At 39.1% G+C, this 19174-nt stretch overlaps 1 protein-coding gene across 1 annotated transcript in view; it reads left to right on the forward strand.

The window, feature by feature from the left end:
• Positions 1-19174, forward strand: part of NUP210L (nucleoporin 210 like) — an 81441-nt gene that overhangs the window by 19155 nt on the left and 43112 nt on the right. Inside the window, exons 8-14 of the mRNA XM_055324386.1 lie at positions 2308-2376; positions 2950-3056; positions 3868-4008; positions 6556-6693; positions 8509-8664; positions 11810-12008; positions 13928-14073. Of these exons, the coding sequence (XP_055180361.1) occupies positions 2308-2376; positions 2950-3056; positions 3868-4008; positions 6556-6693; positions 8509-8664; positions 11810-12008; positions 13928-14073 (956 nt within the window). The remainder of the gene's footprint in view (positions 1-2307; positions 2377-2949; positions 3057-3867; positions 4009-6555; positions 6694-8508; positions 8665-11809; positions 12009-13927; positions 14074-19174) is intronic.

The raw sequence follows: 19174 nt of genomic DNA on the forward strand, positions 1-19174 counted from the left end.
TGCCCCCAGCAGATATTTTTATTATGCATCTGAAGGAGAAAGATTGAGGATAAAGATAGATACTTGAGAGTTATCAGTTTATAGATAGGTGATAGTTGAATGGTTACTGTTAACAAAAATCACTTAGGGAGAGTATATAGAGTGAGAGGAGAAGAGGACCAAAGACTATAATGCCAGCTTTTAAGGTTCATATGGAAAAAGAGAAATTCTCTCTTTTTTTTTTTTTTCAAGATTTTATTTAATTGGGACGCCTGGGTAGCTTAGCGGTTGAGCATCTGCCTTTGGCTCAGGGCGTGATCCTGGAGTCTCAGGATCCAGTCCCACATCGGGCTCCCTGCATAGAGCCCACTTCTCTCTCTGCCTCTGTCTTTCTCTCTCTCTCTCATGAATAAATAAATAAAATCTTTTTTTTTTTTTAAACTTTTTTTTTTAATATTTTTTTTTGAATTTTTATTTATTTACGATAGGCACACAGTGAGAGAGAGAGGCAGAGACACAGGCAGAGGGAGAAGCAGGCTCCATGCACCGGGAGCCCGACGTGGGATTCGATCCCGGGTCTCCAGGATCGCGCCCTGGGCCAAAGGCAGGCGCCAAACCGCTGCGCCACCCAGGGATCCCAATAAATAAAATCTTAAAAAAAGATTTTATTTATTTATTTGAGAGAGACAGAGAGAAAACAAGCAGGAGGGAAGGGCAGAGGGAGAGGGAGAAAATATATATATATATTTTTAAGATTTTGTTTATTCATTCATGGAGACACAGAGAGAGGCAGAGAGAGAAGCAGGCTCCATTCAGGGAGCTCGATGTGGGACTCTATCCTGGGTCTTCAGGATCACACCCTGGCTGTAGGCGGCACTAAACCACTTCGCCACCAGGGCTGCCTGAGGGAAAGAATCTTAAGTAGACCTGGCTGAGTGCGGAGCCCATGTGGCAGGGCTCTCGTCTCACAACCCTGAGGTCACAACCTGAGCTGAGATCAAGAGTTGGTCGCTTAACCAACTGAGCCACCCAGGTGCCCCAAGACATGAGAACTTTTTAAAGATAAAACAGACTTGAATGTAAGGTAAACAGAAAGATGGGGAAAGGAGGGTCAGTTGATGGAACAAGGCTTCTGAAGGGCAAAAGAAAATGAGATTCAAAACAGGGGGAAAGGATAAGGAGGAAGGTCTCTTATTCTGACAGAGGAGGAATGAATTCGCTTAGAGATCTATCAAGATCTGTTTCCACCTCTGTAAAATGGAGGGAATGTTGTATCTCTGAATTTATTTGTAGCTCTTATATTTTATGAATGTTACATTAGAGTACATATCAGAACCAAACCTAGATTGGCACAGAGGTGTCTGTACAGTCTTTAATGACTAGATAAAAGTAATCTTTAATTGACTTATAAACTATATGTGTATCAATATCTCATTTGGAATATTGAGACAGTTTTAAAGTTTGATCACTCCAGTGGATTAAATAATATCTTCCATTATCACAATGGATGATGTAGTGATAAATTGTAATCTAACACATGACTGAATTACTACAACTCCTAAATTAATGTACTTTGAATGAATGTTTTCTGTTCAGTCATCTCAGTTATATATTTCTTCTTTTTTAATATATATTTTTATATATTTTATATATTTCTTCTAAGCCTTTGGATACACTATTTTAGAGATGGAAGTATATTCGTACTTAGATTCTGTATAGGACAAAAACAATAATAAAAAAAACAATAAATTTGTATTTTTGCTAAATTTAACTGCAGAGATGGGGGTAGTATGGTATAAGTAAGTAGGAGTATCTTTCATGGTAAAGAGAAAACACTTTGGTAATAATATTTACCATAGATAATGGAAAGTCAGCTCATGATTTTTATAACTGTCTGCAAAGCCGGAGGCAAATTGCTGGGCTGGATGGTAAGTCATGGCCCTCCCTCCTCTTCATTACCATATTCATTTCAACAGCCAGAGTGATGCCACTTTGTCCTGCTTTCCATAATGGGCCCCTTATGTAAGAATTTGCTTACAGAAATGGTTCTATAGCTAAATGAATACTGAAACCATGGAGCATGATCTTTTTTCAATCATTCCATTCTCCTTAAATTTGAAATTCAAGAGTACCTGATTCCTGTTATGACTGAGTCCCTCAGACTTTTCTCAGAAGTGTACACACTTAAGTTTTTGGTTTCCAAAGGATAATAAAAGATAAGATTTTTGTTTGTTTCTGTTTGTGCATTTATTATTTTTTTCTTTGGTAATTCACATTTCTCTTTTTACTCAACTCTGGTTCATGTAACTTCCTTAAACAAAAGTTAAGATGTACATATGCGATCTGTGTCTGGACTCCCAAATTGCACCATATATGTCGTAGAGCCTGGATTTTTAGGTATTCTTTTTTTTTTTAGAGGTTGGGGGAAAAGAGGGCCAGAGACAGAGACAGAGAGAGGGCAGCATATTTCTCGCAAATAAATAAAATCTTTAAATAAAAAATTAAAAGGGACGCCTGGGTGGCTCAGTGGTTGAGTGTCTGCCTTTGGCTCAGGACATGATCCTTGGGTCCTGGGATCGAGTCCCACATAGGGCTCCCTGCAGGGAGCCTGCTTCTCCTCTGCCTATGTCTCTGCCTCTCTCTCTCTCTTTCTCTCTCTCTCTGTCTCTCATGAATAAATAAAATCTTTAAAAAATATTTTTTAAAAGGAATGAGCAAAACTGTGGTTTGCTTTGTATACAGATGTGGGAGTGTTTCTTTATACCTGAGACGAACTAAGTTAAGCCAGTATATTTAGAATCCCAAATTATTCAATTTGATGGGAGGAAACTAAAAGGTCAACTTTGGAAACCATCTCCATCTGTTAGCAAGTTTTGCTCATTCAATAGTTTTTATAAATTTGTATTTTATAACTCATTGTAGAAAATTGTTGGCCTCTTCTGATATTTTTGTTTCTTGATTTGTGTACAGGTTTCACAGTTCAACCTGGAGACCGCTGGAGTCTAGAGGTGGGACAGGTGTATGTCATTACAGTAGAAGTGTTTGATAAAAGCAGTACAAAGGTCTATATTTCAGATGTGAGTGTCTCGTATTTTTTAGCCCCGTATATGGATAACTTCTTGAAGGGCCTCTCTCTGGCTAGAAAGGCTTTTTTTCTTTTGTTTCCAGATTTTATTAAATGTACTACTTTATTATGGTTATTAAATAGTTTTGTCCATGAGGAAAGCTAAACCAGAAGTAAGATATATAGTTTGGTCAGAATAATAGAAAAGAGTCGAAGAGAAGGCCAAAACACTAGGGTGTCTCATTCTAGAACTCCCTCAGAGCTGGCCACCTCTGTGTGGCAGTGTTAAGAGCAGTGGAGGGCAGCCCCGGTGGTGCAGCGGTTTGGCGCTGCCTGCAGCCTGGGGTGTGATCCTGGAGACCCGGGATCGAGTCCCGCGTCGGGCTCCCTGCATGAAGCCTGCTTCTCCCTCTGTCTGTGTCTCTGCCCCTCTCTCTCTGTGTCTATGAATAAATAAATAAAATCTTTAAAAAAAAAAAAGAGCAGTGGAGCCTCAAGAGTGACAGTGCTTCACTAACTCTCTAGCACTCTTCTGGGTTTTTTTCCCTGAAAAATGTCAACTTACGGAATGGCAAAAATTATAACAAAATTTATATAAACATAGACTCGGTTTCTGCTTACTTGCCATTAATGGATCTTTCAAGTACTATTTTAAAATTATATCTTTCCAACTTAGAATTTCCATGAGGAAAGCAAAGGTTTTGTTTTTATTTATCCCCAGAGTGCATAGCTATACTTTTTATTTTTTAAATGCTTTCAGATTACGATGACTTTAGGGGAAAAAAATCTTCTCAGTTTTGTGTTGCTTTTGGGCTGATTTTCAGAATCTCAGGATTATGTACCAGTTTCTAAGGGAGTACTTTGAAGAGCAGCTAACTACTGTGAATGGATCTTACCATGTAGTAAAAGCTGTGAAGAGTGGTGTTGTGGTGATAAATGCATCCCTGACTTCCATCATTTACCAGGTAGGAATTCAAAGGCTCAAAACATTTGAATCCCAAGAACACTGATGAAGCTTGGCTGACTTCTTGATTTGTGAGCAGATACATGGCATATTCCACCTTTATATTTCATAAAAATGAAAAAGACACTGATAAACAGTACACTTGGTAGTTAATACCTGTACAGATTTTCTTTTGCAATCTTTGTTATTGCTCATGCCTGCATTTGTGGTCATTGTGTATATATACACCATTAGAGGCTCCTTTAAAAAATTATTTCATGTGTACATTTCCATGTGTTGTCAGGCTTACAAAGAGTACTTTCTAGTCTGATAATCCAAAAGGTTAATATATCTATTTATTTTTTAAAGATTGTATTTATTTACTCATGAGAGACATAGAGAGAGGCAAACACATAGGCAAAGGGAGAAGCAGGCTCCCTGCGAGGAGCCCAATGCAGGACTTGATGCCAGGACCCCAGGATTACAACCTGAGCCACCCAGGTGTCCCAGATTTTACTTATTTGAGAGACAGAGAGAGAGAGGGGAGGGGAGTAGCAGAGGGAGAAGGAGAGACAGTCTTAAGCAGACTCTGCACTGAGCAACAAGCCCAACATAGGGCTCAATCTCAAAACCCTGAGATCAGGACCTTAGCTAAAACCTAGAGTCAGATGCTTAACCACCTGTGACACCCAGGCACCTGCATGTACAGGTTTTTGTATAAACATGTTTTCAGTTCTCTTGAGAATATACCTAAGAGTGGAATTGCTAACATTATATAATTTGACTTTTTGAGGATCTGCCAGACTGTTTTCATAGTAATTGAATATTTTACATTTCTACCAGCAGTGTACAAGGGCTCCAGTTTCTCCACATCTTTGCCAACACTTGTTCTTTTCAGTTTTCTTTTCTTTTTTTTTTTTTTTTTAAAGATTTTACTTATTCATGAGAGACATGGGGAGAGAGAGAGAGAGAGAGAGAGAGAGAGAGAGAGAGAGAGAGAGAGAGAATGAGGCAGGCAGAAGCAGAAGTAGAGGGAGAAACAGGCTCCATGCAGGGTGTCTGATGTGGGACTCGATCCCAGGTCTTCAGGATCAGGCCCTGGGCTGAAGGTGGCGCTAAACCGCTGAGTCACCCATGCTGCCCTCCGCTTTCTTTTAAAATTTTTATTACAAACATCCTAAAATGGTATCTCATTGAGATTTTGAGTCGCATTTCCCTAATGACTAATGATTTTGACCATCTTTTTATGTTCTTATTGGCCATATGTATTTCCTTTGGAGAAATATCTATTCAAGATCTTTGCTGGGACACCTGGGTGGCTCAGTCGATTGAGTGTCTGCCTTCAGCTCAGGTCATGCTCAGGGTCCTGGGATGGAGCTCCGTGTCAGGCTCCCTGCTCAGTGAGGAGTCTGCTTCTCCCTCTACCTCTGCCCCTCCCCCTGCCCGTTCTCTCTCTCTTTCTCTGTCTCAAATAAATAAGTAAAATCTTAAAAAAAAAAATCTTTGCCCATTTTTAAATTTGGTCTGATTGTCTATTTGTTGTTGAGTTGTAAGAGTTCTTTATATATTCTGGATACTAGACCCTTATCAGATATACAATTTATGAATATTTTCTCCCATTCTGTAGGTTATGTTTTCACTTTTTTTTTTTAACATTTTTAAAATATTCTAAGTAATCTGTAAATCCAAAGTGGGGTTCAAACCTACAACCCTGAGATCATGAGTTGCACACTTTACCAACTGAGCCAGCCAGGCACTACACTTATCATTTTCTTGATACACTCCTTTTTTTTTTTAAGATTTTATTCATTTATTCATGAGAGACACAGAGAGAGAGAGAGAGAGGGAGAGACACAGGCAGAGGGAGAAGCAGGCTCCATGCAGGGAGCCTGACGTGGGACTTGATCCCATGTCTCCAGGATCAGGCCCTGGACTGAAGGTGGCGCTAAACCGCTGAGCCACCCAGGCTGCCCAATGATACACTCCTTTGATGGACAAGTTTTTAGCTTTTTTTTTCCTCCCACAAGATTTTGTTTATTTATTTGGGGGAGAGAGAGCAGAAGCAGGGGGAATGGTAAAGAGAGAGGGAGAAGCAGAATACTCACTGAGCAGGAAGCCCAGTGCAGGGCTTATGTGAGCCAAAGGCAGATGCTTAACCAACTGAGCCACCCAAATGCTCCAGTTCTTTTCTTTTTAAGATTTTATTTATTCATTTGAGAGAGGGTATATGAGTCGGGGGAGAGGCAGAGAGAAAGAGAGAAACTGACTCCCTGCTGAGCATGGAACCCAGCAGGCAGGGCTCAGTCTCACAACCCTGAGATCATGACCTGAGCCAAAATCAAGAGTCAGATATTTAACTGACTGAGCCAACCAGGAGCCCCTCATTATTACTTAACCAAAATAGCTATGCTTCTTTAATGAATAGGAACATTTATTTACTTCTTTTATAGAAAGAAACTGGTTGAATAATTCATTAGCACACCGGTTTGCTGATGCTTTAAATATGAATGTGGATTATAAAAAGTCCTTATAAAATCTATTTTGCTCCTTTTTTCCCCTGCTCTTATAGAATAAAAATATTCAGCCTGTAAAATTTCCAATCATACATCAGCAAGAAGTGAAGATTTATTTTCCCATCCAGCTTACACCCAACTTTCTGGCATTTCCTCATCATCCTATGGGAATGTTGTATCGTTATAAAGTACAGGTATGGTGTCCTATTATATGAGAATTTACAAAAAGATAAGTCAGTTTCTCTGCTATCTTAATTTATTGAAATTTGGTTAATGTTAATTTTTATTTTTCCCTAATCCTAATTCAGTTTCTGTTGATAACCAAGTCATATTCTTGAATAGTATCATTGTAACAAGACTTGCTGTACTTTCTCTCTTTTCCATGTATCCTTTACTTGTGACTTTTTTTTTTTTTTGCATGCTCTTTTTTTAATTTTTTATTTATTTATGATAGTCACAGAGAGAGAGAGAGAGAGAGGCGCAGCAACATAGGCAGAGGGAGAAGCAGGCTCCATGCACCGGGAGCCCGATGTGGGATTCGATCCTGGGTCTCCAGGATCACGCCCTGGGCCAAAGGCAGGCGCCAAACCGCTGCGCCACCCAGGGATCCCACTTGTGACTTTTTTTTAATTTTTATTTATTTATGATAGTCACACATAGAGAGAGAGAGAGAGAGAGGCACAGACATAGGCAGAGGGAGAAGCAGGCTCCATGCACCAGGAGCCCGACGTGGGATTTGATCCAGGGTCTCCAGAATCGCGCCCTGGGCCAAAGGCAGGCACTAAACCGCTGCGCCACCCAGGGATCCCTACTTGTGACTTTTGTAAAGTTTTTGTCAAGCTCCCTTGTGCTCTTTTTGACATTTTGTGATCCTGCCAATTACATAACCTACCTTCAGTATTTCCCTTGCCCATTTAGCTACTTTACTGTTGCACTACAGCTTTTTTAAAAGTTTTATTCATTTGGGTAATCTCTGCACCCCATGTGGGGCTCAAACTTATGACCCCAGGATGAAGAGTCACATGCTCTTCCAACTGAGCCAGCAAGGCATCCCAGCATCACAGCTTTTTTTTTCTTTTTAGATTTTTTAAAAATATTTTTTTATTTATTAGAGATACAGAGAGAGAGAGAGAGAGAGTGAGAGAGAAGCAGGTTCCATGCTGGGAGCCCGACCTGGGACTCAATCCTGGGTCTCCAGGATCACGCCCTGGGCTGAAGGTGGCACTAGACAGCTAAGCCACCGGGGCTCCCCTTTTTTGTTAGATTTTTTAATTTAATTATTCATGAGAGACACAGAGAGAGAGATAGAGGCAGAGACACAGGCAGAGGGAGAAGCAGGCTCCTTGTAGGGAGCCCGATGTGGGACTTGATCCCAGGTCTCCAGGATCAGGCCCTGGGCTAAAGGTGATGCTAAACCGCTGAGGCACCTGGGCTGCCTGCATCACAGCTTCTTAATGTGTCCAGAAAGAAATAATTTGTTAAAGATTTTTTTTTTATTTATTCATTCATAGACACAGAGAGAGAGATAGAGGCAGAGACACAGGCAGAGGGAGAAGCAGGCTCCATGCAGGGAGCCCGACGAGGCACTCGATTCCAGGCCTCCAGGATCACACCCCAGGCTGCAGGCGGCGCCAAACCGCTGCGCCACTGGGGCTGCCCAGAAATAATTTGTTATACAATTTTATTTTATTTTATTTTTTTATTTTTATTTTTTTTTTATTTATGATAGTCACACACACAGAGAGAGAGAGAGGCAGAGACACAGGCAGAGGGAGAAGCAGGCTCCATGCACTGGGAGCCCGACATGGGACTCGATCCCGGGTCTCCAGGATCACACCCCGGGGCCAAAGGCAGGTGCCAAACCGCTGTGCCACCCAGGGATCCCCTATAGTTTTATTATTATCTTATTTGCTATTATTATTATTTCTTATTTCATCAGATTTTACATCTTTACTTAAATTTCATTTTCCTCCTTTGGCAGTTAAATATAAAATTGTATTTTTTTACAGGTAGAGGGTGGCAGTGGCAACTTCACTTGGACTTCTTCTAATGAAACAGTGGCCATGGTGACCACTAAAGGAGTAGTGACTGCTGGTCAGGTCAGGGGGAGCAGTACTGTTTTGGCTCGAGATGTACAAAATCCCTTTCGATATGGAGAAATTAAGGTAAACAACTCTCCAAAGAACATATTATCACCCCTGAGACATTGGTGTCTAAATTTAAGTACAGAACGTGTTTAAAAAATCTTTGTATTGGGTAATATAAATAATAGTGAAAGGGAATATAAGGGAAGGGAGAAGAAATGTGTGGGAAATATCAGAAAGGGAGACAGAACATAAAGACTCCTAACTCTGGGAAACGAATTAGGGGTGATGGAAGGGGAGGAGGGCGGGGGTGGGGGTGAATGGGTGACGGGCACTGAGGGGGGCACTTGATGGGATGAGCACTGGGTGTTATTCTGTATGTTGGTAAGCTGAACACCAATAAAAAATAAATTTATTCTTAAAAAAAATCTTTGTAGTCCAAATTGGGTATTTGAAAATGAAGCTCAAATTCCATCTGGAAATACATATTCCTTAAATATTCCTGGACCAGGGTTGAATCCTAAGTCACTTAATAGCAAGTTACTAAAAAAAAAAAAAAAAAAAAAAGCAAGTTACTGAATGGGTGTTTATGTTTCCTTGTCTCTAAAATAGGGATAATGGGGATCCCTGGGTGGCGCAGCGGGGGATCCCTGGGTGGCGCAGCGGTTTGGTGCCTGCCTTTGGCCCAGGGCGCGATCCTGGAGACCCGGGATCGAATCCCACATTGGGCTCCCGGTGCATGGAGCCTGCTTCTCCCTCTGCCTATGTCTCTGCCTCTCTCTCTCTCTCTCTGTGTGACTATCATAAATAAATAAAAAAATAAAAAAAAGAAGTTATTTAAAATAAGGATAATGATAGTATCTACCTCAAAGGGTTATTTTTTTTAACAATTTTTAAAAAGATTTTATTCATTTATTAATGAGAGACCTAGAGAGAGAGAGGCAGAGACACAGGCAGAGGGAGAAGCAGGCTCCCTGCAGGGAGCCTGACCCTCAAAGGGTTACTGTCCGAATTAAATGAGATAATGTTTTACCTCAATGCTTGGAATATATTCATTCAATACTTAATGTTACCTATTTTTGTTATCATGTTTTGTCATTATCATATATAATATGACTTTTTTTTAAGATTTTATTTATTCATGAGAGACACAGAGAGGGAGAGGCAGAGACACAGATGGAGGGAGATGCAGGTTCCCCATGAGGAGTCCGATGTTAGGCATCCCATAATATGACTTTCATAGTAACTTTATTTCTGGTCTCATATTTGTCAGTCTTGTTTCTAAAAATTGAAAACTCCTTTTTACTATATTATATAACCATATTACTATTTTCCCCCACATCTAATACATGTTTATGTATGTTGTTGTTCTCTGAAAAACTTAGTGTTTTGTTATCATTCATTGAACATTTACTGAGTACCCTTACCACCATACCAGGATCGTAGGACATTCAAAGAAATATTATATATCATCTCTACTTTAAAGAATTTAAATTATGATAGTAAGATCTAGTCACATGAAGTTAAATAACACTAAGAAAATGACGTTGGGACACCTGGGTGGCTCAGCAGTTGAGCACCTGCCTTCAGCCCAGGGTGTGATCCTGGAGTCCCACATCGGGCTCCCTGCATGGAGCCTGCTTCTCCCTCTGCCTGTGTCTCTGCCTGTCTCTCTCTCTCTCTCTCTCTCTCTCTCTGCCTCTCATGAATGAATAGGCAGAGGGAGAAGCAGGCTCCATGCAGGGAGCCCGATGTGGGACTCCAGGATCACACCCTGGGCTGAAGGCCGGTGCTCAACTGCTGAGCCACCCAGGGATCCCTGGAAGATTATTTTGGAGGTAGACTTAGTCAGATTTGATGCCTAGTGGGTTGGGGAAAAGTGAAGGATTTAGACATAAGCATTTCTAGCTTTGGCAGCTAGATGGATAGAAAACATAGAAAAGGAAAAAGAGGAAGATGATGAATTCAGTTTTGGATACATTTAGTGTGACTCTCCTATGGTGCATCTGGGCGAATGTTAGTAATTGGAAATAGGGCTCTAAAGTACAACTGGAAGATTAGGACTGGAAATAAAAATTTGGAATTATCAGCATATGGTTGGTCATTGAAATTTTGGAACCAGATAAGATTTCCCAGGAAGAGCATATGGTCAGAAGAGAAGATGAACTCTGAGGAATAGGTGCCGTTATAAGGGACATAGAACAAGATGAAGTAGCAGAAGGAGCTTAGAAAGCGACAGAAAAAAGCTATCCCTTTGGGCAGCCATAACAAAATACCATGGATCAATGGCATATATACAACCTAAATGCATTTATCATAGTTTTGGAGGCTGGCAATTCTAAAATCCTGGCACCAGCAGGTTTGGTGTCTGGTGAGGGAAAATTCGTGCGTCATGGAAAGCTGTCTTTTTGCTGCATCCTCATGGTGGAAGGGCTGCAGAGCTCTCTGGGGTCTCTTTTATAAAGGCACTAGTTTCATTTATGACCTGATCACCTCCCAAAGGCCTTGCCTCCTAAAACCATCATATTGGGAGTTTAGGATTTCAACATAGGAATTTGAGGGGGGGGACACAAACATTCAATCTATAGCAAAGACAAAAGATTTTTTTTTAAGATACCAAGAAAGAGGAAGTGCTCTGTATCTGAAGTCAGCAAACTTTGTTCCTAAAGGGCCAGATAGATAGTAAATATGTTAGTGTCAATAGACCTATAGACATATATTCTCATATTCTTATTTATTGTTTATTATAAAACCTTTTAAGAAAGTAAAAATGGGTGGCCCAGTCAGTTGAGTATCTGCCTTTTGCCCGGGTCTTGATCTCAGGGTCCTGGGATGGAGCCCCATAGCTGGCTCCGTCCTCAGCAGGGAATCTGCTTCTTCCTTTACCTCTGCCCCCTGCTTTTGCTCTCTCTCCTTCTCTTTGCCAAGTAAATAAATAAAATCTTTTTTTAAAAATGTAAAAACCATTCACTTACAAAAACTAAGAAAATTGGGCACTGGCCATCATTTGGAAGACTCCTGCTGTATGGTGTCAGATGCTGTAGAAGAATCAATTGATGGAGGAATGAAATGAATGACATGCTCAAGCACCCAACCCCCCAACACACACATGGTATATGATACATATTTTTGTATATAAAATATGTGTATTCAAATATTTAAGAAATATTTTCTTCTAAGATTTTCTAACATAACTTTGTTGGAAGATTAATTTTTTTCTCCCCAGATATATGTCTTGAAACTGAACAAAATGGAACTGATACCATTTCATGCTGATGTGGAGATTGGCCAGATTATAGAAGTCCCCATTGCAATGTATCATGTAAATAAGGAGACCAAAGAAGTCATTGTGTTCAGTGACTGCTCTCATTTATTATTGGATCTGAACATGGATAAGCAAGGAGTTTTTACTCTTCTCAAGGAAGGTAAAAGTAGGTCTTTTATTTTCTCCTTTCTTTGTCATTAAATGAGAGGACCAGTCATCAGTTCAGAAATTACAAATTATAATCTAAATTTACATATTACCTTTCTGTATAATACTTCTATTTATTCTGTCAACTGCCTTGTTAATGTAATTTAAAAACAAAAGCCCAGAAATTGAAAACATGTTCAGAGAAGTGTTGTGGCTGTTCCTTCAGCTCAAATGAAGGTCTTGAGCTCTTTTCTTCTTTATTTAATACATATATCATACCTCTTTCTAGGATGGATGTGGTGCCATTATTAAATTTATTCAAAGAAAGAATCTTTGTTTTTTCTTTTTTTAAGATTTTATTTATTTGACACATAGAGCGAGAGAGAATGAGCAAGGGGGGAGAGGCAGAGGAAGAGAGAAAGAGGCAGAGTCCCTGCTGAGCAAGAAGCCAGATGTGAGGCTCCATCCCAGGACTCCAGAGATTATGACCTGAGCCAAAGGCAGATGCTTAGCCAATTCAGCTACCCAGGCACCCCCCAAAAATATCTTTTTCTAATAAAAGGAGAATGTGAACAAGCTATCCATGAAGACCAATATTATTTCCTGTTACTGAATGTCTGTGTGATCCTGATTACCATTGTTTTTTTTGTATTTTTGTTTTTGTTTTAAGGATTTTATTTATTAATGAGAGAGAGAGAGAGGCAGAGACACAAGCAGAGGGAGAAGTAGGCTCCATGCAGGGAGCCTGATGTGGGACTCGATCCCCAGACTCCAGGATCACACCCTGGGCAGAAGGCAAGCGCTAAACCGCTGAGCCACCCGGGCTGCCCTTACCATTGTTTTTTAATCAGTAATAATAGTAGTAGTAGTAGCATCTAACATTTACTTAGTATTTGCTATTTGCTGTAACTTGAATTTCTGCCTTGCCCTTGCCAAGTATACTGTATAATCTCTCTTATCTCTGTTCTCTGGGTATGTCTCCTAATTTTTATGCCCTCACTATTTCTCACCTAGAATAGAACAATATCCTCCTAACTGTTGCTCACCTTTGATAATCCGTGGCTACCAGATGGACCTTCATGAAGCTCACTTTCAGTATTACTTTTCCTGCTCAAAAAATGTGAGGGGGTTCTCATTGCCAGTGGAGTAGAGCTAAAATCCTTTTAGTTTAATGTTCAAGGTCTCTACAAGATAACCCAATCTGTTTTTCATAACTACTTCATACTTGGGTTTCCTTTATATGTGGCTCCAGCTAAACCAACTATTTAAGTTAAAATTTCCTGTATTGCTCCTTTATATACTCATGTGTATATCATTATATTTCTATCTTTGCTAATTCATCAATTTGAGATACTGTCTTCTATGTATCTGAATCTTCCATGATCTCTCCAACTAGAAGTAACCTGTTTCCTAGACCTCTATACTGCTTATCATTTTCTACTAATAATTTTAAAAAATTTTTAATTTTTTAAAAGATTTTATTTATTCATGAGAGACACAGAGATAGATAGAGACATAGGCCGAGGAAGAAGCAGGCTCCCCAGAGGGAGTCCGACACGGACCCAATACCAGGACCCCAGGATCACAATCTGTGCTGAAGGCAGATGCTCAACCACTGAGTCACCCAGGCGTCCCATTATACCTTAATTTATGTAAATGTTCACTCTCCCTTAGCCTTGAAGTTGGGATCTTTGCTTATGTTTGTATCTTCACTGAACATAAAATTGTGTCTTACGTTCTTAATTGATATATATCTGTTAATAAAAGGAAGAGATGTTTATATTGATATGATATAAACAATTGAGGCCTAGTAGTTAATGTATGAAATCAAGATGTTTTTTAATGTATTAAAATTCTTATATTTCTGTAGATTGATCCCCTTGAGAACTGACTGCTTATTACTGTAATGAAGTCATGTTTTTTGATTTGCAGGTATTCAAAGACCTGGACCAACACACTGCTCTAGTACACATATAGCAGCCAAGTCTTTAGGCCATACCCTGGTCACAGTGAGTGTGACTGAGTCTGAAGAGTACTTGGAGAGCAGTGCCACATTTGCTGCTTATGAACCCCTAAAGGTGAGATGTTTCATGGTTATATTTGTGTTCTCTTTATTTACCACTCTCGTTTTTATATCTAAAGTTATCAAACCTGAGTATCAGGGAGTTTACTCCCTCATGTTTCTACCACAGGAATATCTTTAGGTTGCTTTTGTTTGTTTTGTTTTGTTTTGATTGTTTTTTAAAAAGATTTTATTTATTTATTCATGAGAAACACAGAAAGGCAGAGACATAGGCAGAGGGAGAAGCAGGCTCCCTGCGGGGAGCCCGATATGGGACTCGATCCCAGGACCCCAGGATCACGACCTGAGCTGAAGGCCGATGTTCACCTGCTTGAACCACCCAGGTGCCCCGAATATCTTTAAGTTGTGTCAGCAAGCTTTAGATAGTCCCCGTTTATTTCTTCTTTCTTACTGAAGTATAAAATATGCATATAGTAAGGTATATAAAGTATGCCACTCTTAAGATACTATTTGAATTTTTACATGTGCATGTATCACTGTTAACATGATGCTGAATAAAATATTGGATATTAGGATGGTCTCTTTTGAAGAACTCTGAAAGAGAACTATTCTAGAGAGGGAGATTTGTCATCTTTAATCTTTATACTTAAGGATTTTCAGCACAACAGTCATTATTTAGGGCCTAAGGATTAGTCCATTATGATTCGGACATTATGACAGGTAGCAGTTCAAAACAAAAGTAAAGCCTGGTATCTGTTCATATTTTGAATCCTTCAGGAGCTAGAATTGATGTCTACAAATTCTTGCTGGTAGAGCGTGGCAAATCTTGAATCAGGGTCTTTTGAGATAAGGAGTCACCCTTGGGGGGAAAATTAACACTAATGAAAGAAGCAAGGTAAGTTATTAATTTTAAAGCTTGCGGGACACCTGGGTGGCTCAGTGGTTGAGCCTCCAGCTCAGGGTGTGATCGGGGCATCAGGCTCCCTTATGGAGCCGGTTTCTCCCTCTGCATATGTATGTCTCTGCTTCTCTCTCTGTCTCTTGAATAAATAAATAAAATCTTAAAAAAAATTTGTTAAAGCCTTGCATTTTGAGTTGGCCTTACTGCACATTATGCAGCATTAAGTATTAAACATACAGTTCAAGCATATTTCATTTGTTCTCAGTGGATGAATCATCCTAGTTGCCTAGTTCAGTGAAAGTACTTGGCTGTGACTCATTGTCATTTCATTAGGTTTTTTATTTTATGATTATTCCCAGCCTTATTTTATATTTATTGAGTGTCTACAGATCAGATCTCCCCTGGATGAAAACCACCCTTAAAAGAAAGGAAATAAGATGATGATTTTCCTTCTCTATGTAGTGCTTTGGTTGTATGTTTTCCCCCTACCTGCTTAAAAGGATATATGCTTTCTGCCTTTATTTAATCAGTATTATGTTTCAGTACATGGTATAGTTTTAAATTTGTCCTTTTACATATCAGTCCAATTCAGTTGATCTGGTTAATTTTGGACTATGTATCTAGGATAAAGGAATGATTTCTGTCTTGTTTTCTGAGGAAGGCCTTTTGTGAAACCTCTAATTCTGTTTCTTCTATTAGAGGGTTGTATGGCACACTGTACGATGCCTTTTTGTAATGCCCAATATACTCTACCTATTCAAATCTGTTTTTCCCAGACTGTGAGTTCTACTGTGAGGCAAAACCTTATTTGACTTGTTACTACTATATCCCCAATGGGCCATCAATGAATAATTGTTGAATTAAGTTATATAGACACACATTATTTAAGAGAATACTGCCATCAGACATAGGAATGTTTAATTTTAATAGTATTCAAGAATAAACTTGCCCAGTTCAGGAAAGAAATACTAAGGCATGGTTTATTTACATCTTTAGAATGATTGCTCAAACTCTATACTTCATTTTGCAACTTAGTCACTGTGTACTACATGAAAATCACCTTCACTTTGATGTTCTCCTAAAACACATTTGTAATAGGATCCCATTTCTCTGGATACTTGAGTAAATAATACCAATCTTGACTATACTCTTAGGTGAGAGTTCTTTGAGAAATAGGATGAAGTATATAGCTGTATTATATTTTTATCTTTAGGACAAAAGTTCTTTGCTAACTTAATAAAATATCCATTTAATGGATAAATTTTTAGATACCTGCAATCTTCCTGGGGCACCTAGGTGGCTTAGTTAAGTGTCCAACTCTTGATTTTAGCTCAGGTCAGGATCTCAGGGTTGTGAGACTAAGCCATGTGTCAGGCTCTGTGCTCAGCAGGGAGTGTGCTGATTCTCTCTCCCTCTGCCCCTCTCCCCCTTCTTTCTAAAATAAATGAATCCAATCAATCAATACAATACAATACGTCTTCCAGAACTGAATCAGGAAGAAATAGAAAATCTGAACAGACTGATTGCTAATCAGTAAACAAAAAAATGCCAAGACAAAAGTCCAGGGCCAGATGCATTCACAGGTGAATTCTACCAAACATTTTTTAAAAAAGAGTTAATAGCTATTCTCCTCAAACTAACCCAAAAAATAGAAAAGGAAGGAAAGCTTCCAAATACATCCCACAAGGCCAGCATTACCCTGATACCAAAACTAGACAAAGACACCATAAAGAAAGAAAATTACAGGCCAGTATCACAGATGAACATAGCTGCAAAAGTCCCCAACAAAATATTAGCAAACCACCTACAACAATATATTAAAAGGATCATGGGACGCCTGAGTGGCTCAGCAGTTAAGCGTTTGCCTTCCAGCTTAGGGCATGATCCTGGAGTCCTGGGATCGAGTCCCACATTGGGCTCCCTGCATGTAGTGTGCTTCTCTCTCTGCCTTTCTCTCTGTGTGTCTCTAATGAATAAATAAATAAAATCTTAAAAAAAAAAAATAAAAGGAGGGCAGCCCGGGTGGCTCAGTGGTTTAGTGCCTGCCTTTGGCCTAGGGTGTGATCTTGGGGACTTGGGATCAAGTCCCACATCAGGCTCCCTGCAAGGAGCCTGCTTCTCCCTCTGCCTGTGTCTCTGCCTCTCTCTCTCTCTCTCTCTCTCTCTCTCTCTCTCTCTCTGTGTGTGTGTGTGTGTGTGTGTATCTCTCATAAATAAATAAATAAAAACTTTAAAAAGAAAAAGATGATTCACTGCTATCAAGTGGGATTTATTCCAGGGAAGCAAGGATGATTCAGTATTCACAAATCAATCAATGTGATTTACTACATCAACAAAACAAATTATAAAAATCATGATTATCTCAACAGATGCAGAAAAAGCATTTGATAAAATTCAACATCTATTAATGATAAAAACTCGACCAAGTAGATTTAGAGGTAACATGCCTCAACACATTAAGGACCATATTTGAAAAAGCCACAGATAACATCATACTCAGTAGTGAAAACTCAGAGCTTTTCCTCTAAGATCAGAACAAGACAAGAATGTTCACTCTCCCCACTTTTATGGAACATAGTATTGGAAGTCTTAGCTGTTGCAATCAGACAGTGAAAAAGAGACAAAAGGCTTCCATTTGGTAAAGAAGCTAAACTATCACATTTTGCAGAGGACATGATACTACACATAGGAAATCCTAAAGACTCCACCAAAAAAATACTAGAAGTAATAAATTAATTAGTAAAGTTGCAGGATACAAAATTAATACCCAGAAATCAGTGATGTTTCTGTACACTAATAATGAAGTAGCAGAAATAAATTAAGAAAATTAACATCATTTATAATTATACCAAAAAGAATTTAAATGCCTGGGAATAACTTTAATCAAGGAGGTGAAAGACCTATACTCTGAAAACTATAAAACATTGATGAAAGAAATTGAAGATGACACAAATGGAAAGATAGCCCATGCTCATGGATTGGAAGAATTAATATTGTTAAAATGTCCATATTAGCCAAAGCAATCTATAGATTCATTGCAATCCCTATCAAAATGCCAACAGCATTTTTCACGAAACCAGAAAAAATACTAAAATTTGTATGGGACCACAAAAGACCCCAAATAACTGAAGCAATCCTGAGAAAGAAGAACAAAGCTTGGAAGTATCACAATCCCAGATTTCAACATATGTTACAAAGCTATAATAATCCAAATAGTATGGAACTGACGCAAAAATAGACACATAGGTCAATGGAACAGACTAGAGATCTCAAAAATAAACCCATGATTATATGATCAATTAATCTTCAACAATCAAGGCAAGAATATACAATAGGGAAAGGACAGTCTCTTCCATAAATGGTGCTGGGAAAACGACATCTGCATGCAAAAGAATGAAATTGGAACACTTTCTAACACCATACACAGAAATAAACACAAAATGGATTAAAGACCTACATGAGAGGCCTTAAATTATAAAAATCCTAGAAGAGGGGTTTCCTGGGTGGCTCAGTGGTTTAGCACCTGTCTTCGGCCCAGGGTGTGATCCTGGAATCCTGGGATCGAGTCCCGCACCGAGCTTCCTGCACGGAGCCAGTTTCTCTCTCTGCCTGTGTCTCTGCTTCTCTCTTTCTCTGTGTCTCTCGTGAATAAAAAAATAAAATCTTAAAATCTTTTTAAAAAATCCTAGAAAAGAACATAGGCAGTAATTTCTCTGACATTAGCCAATGACATTGAACATTTTTCTAGCTGTCTCCTGAGGCAAGGGAAACAAAAGCAAAAATAAACCTTTGGAAAAACAAACAAACCCATTGGGACTACATCAAAATAAAAAGCCTTTGCACAGTGAAAGAAACCAACAACAAAACAAAAGGTTACCCATGGAATGGGAGCAGATAATGATACATCTAATGAGGGTTTAATATCCAAAATATATGAAGAACTTATACATCTCAACACTAAAAAACTAAGTCCAATAAAAAAATAGGCAGGGCACCTGGGTGGCTCAGGGGTTGAGCATCTGCCTTCAATTCAGGTTGTGAGCCTAGGGTCCTGGGATCGAGTCCTGTATCAGGCTCCCCACAGGGAGCGTGCTTCTCCCTCTACCTATGTCTCTGCCTCTCTGTGTGTGTCTCTCTTGAATAAATACATAAAATCTTAAAAAATCATAAAAATTAAAAAAAAATAAAAATAAAATAAAAATAATAAAAATAAATAAATAGGCAGAGAACCTGAAGAGACATTTTTCCAAAGAAG

Source organism: Nyctereutes procyonoides, unplaced genomic scaffold, assembly GCF_905146905.1.
Source record: "Nyctereutes procyonoides isolate TBG_1078 unplaced genomic scaffold, NYPRO_anot_genome, whole genome shotgun sequence".
NCBI classification, from domain to species: domain Eukaryota; kingdom Metazoa; phylum Chordata; class Mammalia; order Carnivora; family Canidae; genus Nyctereutes; species Nyctereutes procyonoides.